Source organism: Theobroma umbraticum, unplaced genomic scaffold (genome assembly GCF_002168275.2).
Source record: "Theobroma umbraticum cultivar Fairchild unplaced genomic scaffold, ASM216827v3 scaffold_4.1, whole genome shotgun sequence".
NCBI lineage: Eukaryota > Viridiplantae > Streptophyta > Magnoliopsida > Malvales > Malvaceae > Theobroma > Theobroma umbraticum.
In genome coordinates, this window is record NW_018397258.1 from 6,769,791 (window position 1) to 6,784,119 (window position 14,329).

A 14,329-nucleotide genomic window follows, 5' to 3' on the forward strand; every position below is an offset into this window, starting at 1 on the left:
TTTTTATATAATAATTATTTTATTTTATTTTGTTAACCAAACATAACTTTAAAACGAAAACAGCATAACAGGGTAGCCTTCCTACAACTAAAGCCAACACAACAACATTCCTTTGAGAACTTAGACAACAATAACCCAAAACACCTCTTAGGGAATTCAACGGAAACGCATGAAACAAAAACCAGAACTGCACATCAAGAGAAAAAATCTTACCCCATGCATGGTTTTATAGGCAAACCATACAGAAAGAATAAGATAGCTTCTCCACAAAGGACAAGTCCCGAACTAAAGCCAACTCTTGAACGAATCCCTCGATCTCCTATATTTGACATGAAAACCCGAGGCCTATCAGGAAAATCCTTTTCAACTTTCTTGTTTCTCTTTTCTTCATTTTTTTATTTATTATTTTTTTATTTTTTATACTATTTTTCTCTTTTTTCCTGTTTTCATTTAAGGATAGGAAAGCAGCTTACCATTCTCAAAAACTCCAGAGCTTTAAATCAAAGAAGAATCAGTCAATCACCAAAGCTGTACATCAAGCAAACCTTAGTCTCAGAAACCAAGAAAAAAGAGAAGAAGTTAGCCTCTAAAGGAATAGCAAGCAACGTTCCAAACGAAACAGCCCCTGACGGTTCACTGCGCCTATCTCTATTCTTTTCTGATCTGATATCCATAAGAAATCCTCACTCCTTGACAGGCTTAACTTTGCAAATTCGTCGGCCTTCTCATTGATCTCCTTAGGAATCTTTGAAACCCCCCACTTAATCGCTTTTTTCCAACTTTCAAGACTTATAATCTGCTTTCTCAACTTCCTTGGTGCCTTGCTTGGGTTTAAGATCCACTAGACAAAATTACTAGAGTCACTCTCCGCCTCTAAGCCTATAGTTCTTATCCATCTAGAGCCTCCAAATATCCTAAATGCTTCCTGAATGGCTAGGACTTCAGCAAAGTTAGCTTGCATGGTCTTAACTGCTTTAGAGAACATGACCTTAATCCGACCTCTCTTGTCTATCAAAACCCCCTATACCTCCCCGATCGAAATTCCACCAAACAGCCCCTAAACCCACCATGCAATTCTAATCTTGATGAGATCAAGGCATTGCTCACCATTCCATAATTTGCTTGAAAGACCATCTCATTTCGCACCACTCCAAATAGTCCAGATAAAGGCAACTAGCGTCAATCTCCAAACCTTGAAGTCTTCTACCCTAATAAGGTCATTCCATTTCAAGAAAAAGTTAATGGCCTTTGCTTGTGCTGTCCACTGAACTCCCCACTACCGAGCCAATCCTGTCTCCATATTTTCCAACTCTTCAAGCGTTCAAAGAACAAATGATCCACTGTTTCCTTCCTCCCTCTGCACAAAACACAATTGGCTACATCAGCACTTAGGAGATTTCTTTTAACTAGTTCTGCCGTAACTGCAATCCTACTTCATTACCTTCTAACAGAAGATTTCCACTTTGAAATGAACCACGGCCTTCCATATTTCCCCCAATGGTTTCCTTCAATCTCTTCTCGTGTCGCTTATTACACTATTAATAGCCATAAAACTCTCTACAATGATCACATAATAAATTTCTCATTGTTACTCAAAAAAAGTAATCCTTTAATATCCATATAATGGATTTTAGTAACAGTTACCCATTAAACTTCAATGATCATACGATTGGTTTTTAACCATTACTCATTACATATGATAAAATTAATATTTTAATATCCACATAATGTGTTCCAATAATTGTTACTTATTATGTAAATTAAAGCTCTTTTCAATAATAATACTCATTATATGCATTAAAGGCTGTTCTTGACTCACTATTTCTATCAAGCTCTATATATAGAACTTTCACGATTCATTTTCGCAAAACAAGATTTCTCGAACTAGTGCAAATACATTTTCCCCGGTTACGCACGAGGAAGGATTAGCACCTCTCGTGCACCCGTTTCACGAACCGTATCATTTAATCTTATGTTATCCTATTAAAACTTAAACCATTGATGTTTCCTTAATCTTTGTTTATTAGTTAATCCTTTATTATATTACTAGATTTAATCTTTTTATTCGATTTTATGAGTGCCCTTGTTGTAGTTGTAAAATGATATCATGATTTATCAATTTTAAATAATGAGAGCGACAACCTTGTATTGAAAAATCATTCGTAGACTATCCCAACGCTTTGGTGAAGTCTTGAAGTTTTCCTCATCTAGGGATATCCCTGAAAGAATAAATCTCATCATCGAAATTCCTGTCTCATTAACAAAATATACGTGGCATATTATGACAAGATAAAATTATGAGTGATGTCTACATGAACACGCTTAAACATGGTTTAGTTAATTCATAATTTATAGTACAATGTATTTAATAATTTAAGGTAATTTATTGTCTTACTTATTTATTTATTTAATTGTATTTATCTTTTTTAGAAACATGCTACTTAAGTCACTAGCCTTTAATTAATACTATGAGTTAATATATTTTATTTAGCTATAGATTTCTTATTTAATAAATAATTAATTATTTAATATTTAAATTTAAATTTAATTAATTTTATTTAGGGATAGTTGTGTAAGCTAATTAACTAACTATATCAATCTAGATATAAATATAACACTATATAAATTTATTTTTTAACATTGAAAACGATTATTTGAGTTAATAGGTATTGGAATATATAAAGTTTGGATTTATCCTGATGCTTTGGTGAAAATCCCCCTCGAATCCACACTTAAAAAATTCACCCTGAAAGGGGCAACTTTTAGCCCTTTCCAAGTGAAATCCCATCTTCGGATTAACTTAAAAATAATCGTTTTATTTATATCTTTATATGGCATCATATATTTTTATATTTATTATATTTACAAATATTTAGATAAATTTGTAATATAAATATTTCCTTTTCTCTTACTTACAAAACATATTTCCATTTATGATAAATATATTTTATTGTCATTTTATATTTCTTTTCATTTATAAAGATTCATTTATATTATTTATTATTATGTTATATATATATATATATATATATATTTCTTAAAAAACTTGACATGTTCTAGTCTTCTATTTAAGTTTTTTTTTTTTACTTATACATTCTCTTCCTTTTTGTTATATTTTTCTATATTTGATTTTTATTTTTAGCTATCTAGATCTAACATTATGGACATGTTTTATGTAGACATTTATCTTTGTTTTATATACATATTTCATTTATCTAAGTTTAGGTATTTTTAATAAATATTCCTCCAATCTAATTTCTCTTTTTTAAACTAGTCATTTTAGAAACATTTTTGTGATTTTTGCTATTACTCTCATCTTTGTATTTTTTGCGTTTACATTAATTTTCAAATCCTAAATAACACGTTTGGTTCATGGAATAGATAAGAATAGAATATAACAGTTATTATGTGAAAATAAAATGAGGTGGAAATAAAATAGAATAAGTATTACATAGTTTGATATGATGAATAGAATAAAATATAAATAATTATTATGACTTATAACAATATTTGGTTAGTAAAAATAATTTTGGAATAAGAAAAGAATAGAAAATAAAAAGATAAAAATACCCTTGATCATATATATATGATTTATTATTTTTTAAATATTAATAATTTATAATTTAATTAAAATATTAATAATTAATAATTTAAATATTAATATTTTAGTATAATTTATTTATTAATATTTTATTCATAATTTAATATTATTATGATTACAATATTAATAATTTTAATTAATTTCTAAATTTGAAATATTATTTTTTATAATTTATAAATATTTTTTCCTTTTTTATTCTTTTTTGCCCTTTTTCCTTTCTTCTTCTCCAAGGTGGCCGGCGTAATGAAACACCGATCTAGCGCACCATGTGGCTGGATCTAGCCACTGAGGCACCAAATCGGCGTTTTCTGTGGTTGGATCTGGCTGTGGAGTGTTAGATCCAACTATGGGATCTGGTTGAGAAACACCAGATCTGGTACTTCCCGTGGCCAGATCTAGTCGTGGGTGCTAGCTTTGGCGAGTACTCGGTTAAATCTTATCGAAAGTACTAAATCGACACTCTCTGACTATATTCGGTTGTGAAATTGCCTTCACCGTCGCAGTCGCTAATATTTGGTTTTGCTGATGAGTGCAAGTGAAAGAGAGAATGAGAGAGGCAACTAAGCCGTCGAAGAGCGGCTGAGAGAAAGAGGGAAAGGAGGAAGAGAGAGCAAAAAAGTTTTATATGAATAGGATTGTAATTTTATAAATCTAAGAGTGGTAATTTGGTCATTACAAGTTTCATAACTATTCCATAAGACATGTAATAGATAATACCAAACAGAGAATCAGGTATAGCTGAAGAGGACTTTTTACTCATTTTAAAAAATAGTTATTATTAAGGAATTACTATTCCTTGTTGCCCTACTAAACCAACAAAGTTACAATAAACAGTTGGGTGCTATTCCCCATACCAAATGTGCAGAAAATCTATTGTAGCCCGTCGGATCCACTCTGCCAAATGCACCGTTTGGAAACCAAAAGAGTGATTTTACTTCTTCTAAAACGGCACCATATTGGGTTTCTAACCCAACTTTTTTATCTTTTGCTCTCACTTTCCTCCCTCTTCTTTTTCTTTTCTGCTGCTTATTCTTTCCTCTCTCTAAAAAGCTTCCATTCTTTTTGCTCTTTTAACAACTCTCTCACACCACGATTACTCATAATCGGCAGCACCCATAGCGCACTACTTTCATCCTTACTGCCAGCGACACTCTCCCTAAAAAGCCTTCTTTTTCCCTTCTCTTTCACCCAAAAGTTTCCCTTTACTCATTCACCCAACAACCGACAGCACCACCTTTCTCTCCTCTAATCTGCTCCTTCAAAACTCGACTCTAACTCTTATAGCCGACGGTTCACACAACGCACCACTCATAACCTTTCCCAACCCTAAAATCCCAAATCTGGCTCCTATAAATGGTTGCACTTTCGTTTTTCTCTTTTTCTCTCTTTTTTTTTTTCTCTTTTCTTGTGGTTACTAGCAACTAGATGCTAGGTTTTTCAAAATTTTCTTCCTCGGGTTTTGCTAGTGCTACAGTGAGGTTTATACTCGTTTCCCAAGCTTGGGTGATCCAGGTTGGTACGGGCCAGCCCGGCGGGCCGCAGGGGGAATCGGAACTCGTGGAGCCGGAGGGGGCGGGCAGGGCCGCAGGGGGAACCGGGACCCGTGGGAGCCGGAGGGGGGCGAGTAGGGCCGCAGGGGGGAACCGGGACTCTGGGAGCCGGAGGAGGGGGGCAGGGCCACAGGGGAACCGGGACTCGTGGGAGCCGGAGGGGGCGGGCAGGGCCGCAGGGGGAACCGGGACTCGTGGGAGCCGGAGGGGGGCGGGTAGGGCGCGAGGGGAACCGGGACTCGTGGGAGCCGGAGGAGGGGGGCAGGGCTAGCCCGGCCGGCCCATGGGCTAGCAAGGGCTAGGCTGGGCTGAACATTTTGTAGCCCACATAAAATATGGGCTGGCTCGGCCCGGCCGATATTTTTTCAGCCCACAAGCTAGGGCCGGGCTGGTCGGGCCGGCCCATATTGACAGGTCTATCTAGAATACTTTAATGCTTAATTAATACATAAACAAGTAAATAATATCAATAATAATAAAAAAGTATAACGTCTACACTTGATCATGATTAAAATCATCAAAAGGTATTTTACTTTTCAGTGATGCTTAACAAAATTCAAAACGTACAACAGGTACGTGATCAATAGTTTTTCATGCTACATTAATGATAATATGATTTCTATATTCGTTTTATTCTTTCTGTTTTATCTTTTCATTTTCATTTACTTCTGGTGGTTGAAATTATTATTACTTTTGGTAAGTTACAAGTATCTATTTATTTTTTGTGGGTGTTCAACTTCTCGTGGGTTAATGAGTTAAGATATCCATCAACTTCTAATGGTAAAATTATTCATTTACTTTTGATGATAAAATTATTCTTAGATTCTAACGGTAAAATTATTCATCAACTTCTAGTGGCAAAATTATCCTCAATAAAATACTGGATAGTGTAAATTATTATGGCCATCATAATTATTAAATGATGTTGCATTCACTTCAAGGAATTGATGGATCTATGATTATGACCATAATTATTAAATGATGTCACATTCACTTCAGGCAATGGAGTGATCTATAATTTTTTATTAGTAACTCGTTTATCACATTCACTTCAAGGAATGAATATTTATAATTTTTTTATTAGTAGCTATATAATAGCAAATTCATATTAAGGTTGATTTTAGGGAATGGAAATATTAAATAGATATTAAGTCACTTACTTAATTTTTTAAAATCAAAAATCAAAACCCCATCGAAGATGATGAAAACATAATAAATCTTATACTAGAGAAATCAAAGAATCGTACTAATAACTTGTTATGAAATAAATCTTAAGAGAATAAATATAAAAGAAATATAAGAAAGTATTTAGAGAGAGTAAGAAGATTTTACTCAAGTGTGTATTTACAAATGAAGTGAAAGGGTCTACTTATAAGTTAATAACTCCTTATCTAGATTGAATTTATAAGACGAAGGTAATATTAAGAGATTAAATGAATGGATTAAATCCTAAGGTTGATTCAATCTAATTTACATCCAAAACTAGATAACATAAATAGATATTCATAACAAGTTTTGCATTTTAAATTTTTATAATTTTTAAAAAATTAAAAATTATGTCTTATTTTTTGGTTTAGAAAAAATAAAAATATAATTGTAGTATTTAATAAATAGTAATTTTTTTATTTTTAAATTTTTCTAATTTTTTAAATAAAAATATATTGTTTTTTATTTTGTAAAAAAATTACTTTTAGTTTTAGTCAACATGTTCAACGTTACGTAAACAAAATTTAACAAAGACAATTTTAACAGTGTACAGTGTTGATGATTGAATTAAGATGAACAATTAATTGTTAAAAGCGGAGAAACTCAATTTGTGCAAATAATAATAAGAGGATTAAGTTACAGTTTTAATATAATATGGAGACTAATTTCAGAATTTGACCAAACGAATAATAAAGGGAACTAAGAAAGTCCCTGGATAATTTCTTGTTAAACAACTCAAACAAACCAGTACAACAACACTCTTATCATTGGAAACAAAAATCATATCACGAAACTAAGGGATAAAGAATCATCATCAAAGCTATATATAACAGGCAACAATTCCCTATAGAGGACCCCGACTAACTCAGAATTTGGTGACGGTTGCAATGGAGAGAAGGAAGAGAATCAAACGAAGGGAAGCTTTTGCTATGCTTGCATCGGATGATCCCCCGTCAATTGATGGGACAGATTTAGATCCTGTTCCTGCATATTTATCCAAGCACCAACATGAAAATCTGTCCCTTAATCATATAATAATGCCTGAAAACTTGCCATTAGAATCAAGAAATATAATTTTCTTTTTTCGATCAGCTTGATGACAAGAACAATTTTAATGCGTACCAGAAGGAACGTCTGACGCTGATGGAGTAATGGCACCGTCGGGTGTATCATCAGAAGAATCTGATGGTGAACCAGTTGAAGACGCTGCTGGTGGAGCTGCTGGAGTTGCTGGAGTTGAAGGTGTTCCAGCTGTTCCACCAGGCAATATTTAATTCATGTCAAAGAAAAGAAAAATGTCTCCTTGTGATAGAAAAGTATGATAAACATTAGTATAAATCAAAAGTTAATTGAGCTCACCATTGCACTGGTTAATTGATGGAGTTTGCACCTGACAAGCACCAGGGAGTTGCAGAGCAAGAGTCTGGTTTATAGCAATTCCCATTGAAGCGCCACTGTTAAGCGCAGAGCAAAGACATTGTGGTGATGATTGAACGACGCTCTTCAGCTGTGAGCAGCATGTAGATGATGGGGTGGATGAATTTCCAGTAATGTAGTTTAGGCATGGAGATAAGCTGGTGAGTGCCGCGGTGCAGCTTTGGGCGTTGGCTTCAGCCCACAGCATCCCCATCAGGACTAGGATTAGGCCCATCTCAAGTCCTCTCGAAGCCATTTCCTTTTTCTCAGAACTTCCGTCTGCCTAGAATGTTCAGAAAGTGGAGAGAGATGGATCTTGCGTGCAAGAACCAGGGAAGTTGGAAGTCAAATTGTTTGATAGGATCCGGAGACTTGGGGTTTGAGTGAGAAAAAGAATGAAACGGCTGGAATTATATAGTAAAGTCTTTGAGGAAAGTGACAAATAGATTGGTATATTTGGATGGCCAACTCCTACTAAACCTGAGGGCTGTTCGATAACTAAACAGATTCTCGATTTCCGAAGTATATTTCAGTTTAATTATGTTTTGCTTAAGGGCTTCGGTTTTCTTTCAAGACAGCATGATATGAAATTATAGACAAAAGGTTGTGTTTAAGAAGTTCTCACCAACGCGCAAAGGACAAAAGGTTAATGAGGTGAAACAATCACAGGTCTATTTTATAGTGGACACGCCAAACTTCACTACTCAACATTCTCAGAAAGCCTCTAGATGCCATACGTCAAAGACTGAAAACTTTGCGGAGGAATGGTCGCGAACGCCACTCCTTAATTTTAAATTATTTTATTATTTTTTATAAATAATTAAAAATATATAATTTTATCACATCTAATCAAATTTTATTTTATTTTAAAAGTGATTAAATTTTTATTTAAAATCAAATAATTGATCCAATCTATAACTTTATATGATTACTCTTTAATCATCTCTCAAATAAAATTTTAGATCCGTCTTAATTTGTAAATATAAGACTATAGTCCAAATTCTGAAATGAATAATGTTAGCAAGAATTGTGTCATGTAGTTATGGTTTAATTGTGCACTAATCATTTTTGTTCTTAATTAGACTATTAATATCAAACAAGCTATTATTCCCTTTTTTTTTAATTAAAAGCATTTCACATGCACATTCTTGCTTAAAAAGCGAATTGAAATCTCACTTCTCCCAAAATGAAAAACAAAAAAAAAAAAGAAAAAAAGAAAAAGGCATTTGACATCCCTGGACCATACACTGCTTAAGAAAATAAGGCTACTTGACACATTGGGCAATAGACCATTGGTGTTGATTGAAAACCTACCCTGCGTTCTTTTCTATGTTATGAGGAAGATGCAGGGTTGCACCCCATTTCAACCAAAAAGAGAAGGCAACTACAATCAACCGAGTCACTACCATAATTAAACAGGGAAAAAAAAAATAGTAATGGCAAATCCAGAGTTACAACTAACATGCCAAACTACCTACCTTGAACTGCTTGTAGTTTCATTATGGTATATAAAATGTGAAAATAATTAAAAAAAAAAAACATTACTTCAGTGGCGGAAATTAGTTAAAAGTAGTTGAACTCCAGAACCCACTTCAAAACTGCCTGCTTTTCCCCTCCAAGTAGCTTGAATTACTCCCAAACTATAAATCTTTTCAATTCGCTTTCCATCACGCACTTGACCCAACCAAGAACTTTACACTCGTTTCACTGCTCCACACTCTTCCATTTCACTCACAAGGCATGGAAGGTTTCAAGGTTTTCCAAGTCATTGCAATATTAGCAGCTGTGTCATTCATATCAGTTAATGGACAAATTTCTACACCCTGCACAGCCTCAATGATCAGCAGCTTCACCCCATGCCTAAATTTTATCACTGGAAGCACTAGCAATGGCTCATCGCCAACTCAGGGCTGTTGCGGTGCATTCAAGTCGCTCATGAGCGGTAGCATGGATTGTGCTTGTCTTATAATTACAGCAAATGTACCTTTCCAACTGCCCATAAACAGAACCCTGGCACTCAGTCTCCCCCGAGCTTGTAACATGGGTGGCGTTCCAGTGCAGTGCAAAGGTTTTATTAATTAGTCTGCCTCATCTAAAATCCTTGTACACATCCCTCTTGAGTCCTGCAACTCTCTTAACGGTCCATTTCATGTGTTTTGCAGATTCTGGCACTCCTCTACCTGCTCCAGGTAACATATGCAACTGAAACTTTTTTTGGATTTTTCATGAGTTTTAACTTTGGGGGGAAACTAGGATCTAAGAGCTGCTATTTCCGTCTGCTTTCTTTTGATTCAGATCAATTCTTTTTTGCATTGGTTTGGATCCCACACGAACTGGGGCAGTGCCCCAAGACATAAGGGGCTCATAAATAACATCTCTGCTGACAACTGAGTAAATCATGTCACTGGAATTTTATTAGTGCTGTGGAAAGTGTAGAACTAGGATGCTTTCTCATACCAATTAACTATACATTCTTCGGTTACCAAAGAATTTGCATTAACTAATCCAAAGAAAAATGTAAATTAACTTTTTTGTGGCAGGCCCTGTTCCTTTTCTACTTCCTCCGACCCCTCCACCAACAGCCGCGTCTGCTTTAAGTCCTAGAGGTAATCTGTATCGGTATTTTGAATAACAAAAACAAACCTCGTAGTTTGAGCAATACCCTGCAAACCTAGACTTCTTTCCCTAAAAGGAAAATTATTTTTATGGACAGCTTCCAAAGCTTCAGCAGAAGGTCCAGCACCGCAATCTGATACGCTCCAGGACTTAATACCTGCAACAGCACCAGGAGAAGAGGATGAACCAGAAGCCCCCTCAGCCACAGTAAATCCTGGGATTAGGCCAGTATTAGAGCCATCGGCATCTAATCCATCTTACATTTCCCCTCCATCACTACTCATATTATTGATTGGAATCACAATTTTCAAGCTCTATTGAGTCCTAACTGTATTCTATATTTGTTCTTAAGTTCTGGATATGTGAGCTTATTTCGTTGTGAGTGATCTGAGTTTAATGGTGGCTCTTGGCCCCCGCATTTATTTGTATCTTATATATCAGATAGCAAAACTCAATTATATTTGATCCATGTTGATAAAGAACATGTATGCGGCAAACATTGAATCGTCCCAAGCAAGTTTATAAACAGCTCTAGAAGTTTTTTTTTTTTTGAAAGATTGGAGTTTCATTGCAAAGGAGGATGGAAAAATCCTCTTCAAAAAAACATTAGTAAAGAACCAGTAATTTGTGGGCTATACCTGGGCACAAAAAGCAGGTATATTCCCCAAATCTTACTCATAGCTACCCACAAAAACCCGCTATATAAAAATGGGACAACTATACACCTCCCATGACTGATACATGCACAATCCTACTTATACAAAACACATCAAACAGCTCTAGAAGTTAGGACCAATTTATAGCTGCCTAATGAAGTGCTTCAAATTGACAACTATGCTAGCTCCTGAGTTTAAAGCCAGGAATTTGGGAGCATAGATTGAAAATCCTATATTCTCAATGAAAATTATAAGTTCTAAACAGTTACATACACAATCAAATTTTCATTAGTGTATTTAGCCTTAAGGATATTAGGAACTTAAAAATCTGCATGGTATACTCAACCATATAAAAATATCAAAACAATATTGCCAAGGCCAAAACTCTTGGCCATGGCAACTCAACTTGGAGGGTGTATAAATAGCTTCATTAACCTTGAAGCATCAATATCTTGATGACAAGATCATTAATGGATAACACCAATGGCAACTCAATGTGCAAGGAACCTGATAGGGGACATAGCATCAGTAGACATTAGGGAACACAAAAGTGGGCACACACACATTCAACAATCCTGTTAGAGAAGGTAAAAAATCAATTGGGACATAATACGGCACAAAATGATTTCAAACCTTCCAATGTACCTCTATCCTGCAAGCATGTGCAACACAAGTACACACGATGACACAATAAAAAGCTCCTAATTAAAATGCCAATGAGTATAATACATTGCACGTTTAGAACAGCAAGGTACTCTTTAATTTAGTAAATAAGTCACCAATTCTTAATCAAGGTACTATTCAAGTGTTAACTTTCTTAGAAACAGTGAAATCGAAAAAGGATAATCTAACTAGACTCAAAAGGTTCTTGGGCAGTGGAAAATCCGGTATCCTTGATGGATTCACGCTAGGCATAATCTCTAGCACCAACCTTGTCAACTATCTTGATAACAAAATTAGGAGGAGCGACAACCAGCCTTGAGTGAATCTCCGTGATGCATTTATCTACCAAATCAATCAATGGCTTCTTCCGCTGTCATCTCACTATGGAAGTGTCTATCCATCATTGAGAGACAAAATTATGATCCATAACCAAATGCTCCTTTATCAATCTTGTGAAGAGTGGCAATGTAATCGATGTAGTAGAAAGATGGTCCAATCTCCTTATCATAGCCAGCCAAAAGGATGTTGATAGAGTATGGGTTCTGCAAAACAGAAAACTCCAGTCATATGACAAGTTTGATACAACAAATAACACATGCATGCATATGATGAATGCTGTAGTTCTCATAAGAAGGTAATTGGCGATTCAGGGAATATGTTCTGAACAGGCTCCTTCATGTTAGATAAGTTGCGACTCTGTTTTATAATAGACTATAAGCTCTTTTTTCCTTGAAGTCAGTAACCTCATATATTCCAGTATGTATTTTAACAATGCAGCCTTCTGTTTGATTGCTGAATATGGTAACATTAACTTCAATAATGATTTCATATCCTTCCAACAATTCACCTATGCACATCATATACTAAAAATCACCGAATTTTACCTCCAAAGTTAAATGTTCATTTCCATAGCCGGTTTCATACTAGTTAAGAATCCCTCAGCAAGTTGCGGGAGGGAGTGTACAGTCCATGGGCGCACGCCAGAACACTATGATGCTAGAAAATAATACCCAATGAAGGAGGAGGAGGGGAAGCAAATCGAAAAGAGTAAAAAGCAATTAAACAGGGGAAATAGGGAAAATGATAAAGGAACAGTAGAAATCGAGAGAAGGAGAAAGTCTAGTGGAAAAAGATAACGGAAGAAAGGCAAAGAGGGAATTTCTGGAAGCCAATGCACTGCCCTGGATAGGTACTTTCACTGCCACACCTATTTAGAGACAATTTTAATAGATGTTATTGATTTTGTCACTAATTTCTTTTTGAACCCATTATTGTAGAACCAAAAATATTTGCTTCTGCATAAGAATGATGCGGGGAGGAAACTTGAATTCTTATGTTTAGGTAATAATCTAAGTTGATGTTTTACCAAAAAGAAAAGTGAAGTTTGTTACATTGTTGCAACTACAAGCACGAAAAAGTCGTTCCTCTCTTCGACAAATTTGGTGCATTACTCAGCAATTAGTAAACCATAATTTTAGCTACATCATCTAATATTAGTCACTCGAGTTCCTCGTCTTCCGCCTGACTACCTAAATTAAGCTTCCCTGTCTCTACAAATACCTCGACCCATCAAAAACATTCCAGAAAGCAAAACAGCAGTGACAAGAAGAAAACAAAGACAATGGCCAATAAGTTTGTTGCAGTGTTTCTGGTGTGCATTGTTGTGGCAGCAACAATGGGCGTCCGAATGGTCGAGGCAGATGAGGATCGTTTCTCTTCATGCTTCAGAAACTGCCAGCAGGACTGCCGCAACGATGGCCATGGTAACACCTTCTGCGAGATGAAGTGCGATGCTGATTGTGGGGCTAAGGAGGTTGCAGCAAAGCTCAATATTAACATATAGTCGTGGCCTTCGCTGGGAAAATTAAAGATCTTCGCCCAACGCTCTTGATTTTCATTACAGCACCAAATAAACTTTGACCTGCGTCCATTATTTCCCTGGTCAAATCTTGTATTTAATTATTGGTAATCTTGTAATTTCCTTTCTCCTTTTAACATTTGGATAAAATGAAGAGTTGAATCTTGAAACTTGTAGAGAAAAAGTAATAAACTATTTGAATAATATTTCTTTTTCTCCTTTATGCCATTGCTGCCATGCCATCCTAATTACTATATTTATTTTTGTTGCTTTAGTTTCAACAAATTAACATGAAATGCACAGTGCTTTGATAATATGTTAAAATCTGTAATACCTCAACCGGAATGACATTTACAATAAACTTTTAAGGTCAAAACCATACTTAACATTATGAAATTTAATTATTGATAAATTACTTTATTATTATTGAATGGTTTATACTGAAATCAATTTCAATTTTATATTCACATGAAATAAATTCCAATAATAGATATATATATATATATATATAATCTAAATCCGAACTCAATTAACATGCATACATTTTTTAGGGTACTTGACATGCAAATTCTTAAGACAGGTGTAAATTGTCATTATTCACGAAAATAAAAGAGCCAAATAGAGTAACTCACAACAGTGAAATAAGGCTAGAGTATTCATTTACATGTAAAAAAGAACAAGTGGGCTCTTTTATGGTAAGCCCAAAGCTAAAACCTAACAGGCCGTCAAAGACTGGAGAAAAACGATCCCAACCCGTCAGGAA

The 14,329-nt window shown here is 35.0% G+C and overlaps 2 protein-coding genes across 2 annotated transcripts; one reads left to right on the top strand and one right to left on the bottom strand.

Annotated features, from left to right (window-relative positions):
- Positions 1-6,959: 6,959 nt before the first annotated feature.
- LOC110414021 (non-specific lipid transfer protein GPI-anchored 15-like) lies at positions 6,960-8,143 on the bottom strand. Its single transcript, XM_021425077.2, has 3 exons — positions 7,717-8,143; positions 7,480-7,608; positions 6,960-7,341 (listed from the first exon to the last, which is right to left on the bottom strand). The coding sequence occupies exons 1-3, from the start codon at positions 8,027-8,029 to the stop codon at positions 7,223-7,225; spliced, it is 561 nt and encodes a 186-aa protein (XP_021280752.1). The 5' UTR covers positions 8,030-8,143; the 3' UTR covers positions 6,960-7,222.
- Positions 8,144-9,459: 1,316 nt separating this feature from the next.
- On the top strand, positions 9,460-10,913 carry EDA4 (Bifunctional inhibitor/lipid-transfer protein/seed storage 2S albumin superfamily protein). The gene is made up of 4 exons (XM_021425259.1): positions 9,460-9,841; positions 9,936-9,962; positions 10,314-10,379; positions 10,487-10,913. Exons 1-4 carry the CDS (start codon positions 9,514-9,516, stop codon positions 10,708-10,710), a joined length of 645 nt encoding a protein of 214 aa, XP_021280934.1. The 5' UTR covers positions 9,460-9,513; the 3' UTR covers positions 10,711-10,913.
- The last annotated feature ends 3,416 nt before the right edge of the window (positions 10,914-14,329 follow it).

What these genes read in the sequence shown, in the direction of transcription:
- EDA4 (XM_021425259.1), top strand. Translation starts at nt 9,514, where the DNA reads ATGGAAGGTTTCAAGGTTTTCCAAGTCATTGCAATATTAGCAGCTGTG. An exon ending in CGTTCCAGTGCAGTGCAAAG is followed by an intron (nt 9,842 to 9,935) that starts GTTTTATTAATT and finishes TGTGTTTTGCAG; the next exon opens with ATTCTGGCACTCCTCTACCT. An exon ending in CACTCCTCTACCTGCTCCAG is followed by an intron (nt 9,963 to 10,313) that starts GTAACATATGCA and finishes TTTTTGTGGCAG; the next exon opens with GCCCTGTTCCTTTTCTACTT.
- LOC110414021 (XM_021425077.2), bottom strand. Translation starts at nt 8,029, where the DNA reads ATGGCTTCGAGAGGACTTGAGATGGGCCTAATCCTAGTCCTGATGGGG. An exon ending in ATCAATTAACCAGTGCAATG is followed by an intron (nt 7,609 to 7,716) that starts GTGAGCTCAATT and finishes CTGGTGGAACAG; the next exon opens with CTGGAACACCTTCAACTCCA. An exon ending in AGCGTCAGACGTTCCTTCTG is followed by an intron (nt 7,342 to 7,479) that starts GTACGCATTAAA and finishes ATAAATATGCAG; the next exon opens with GAACAGGATCTAAATCTGTC.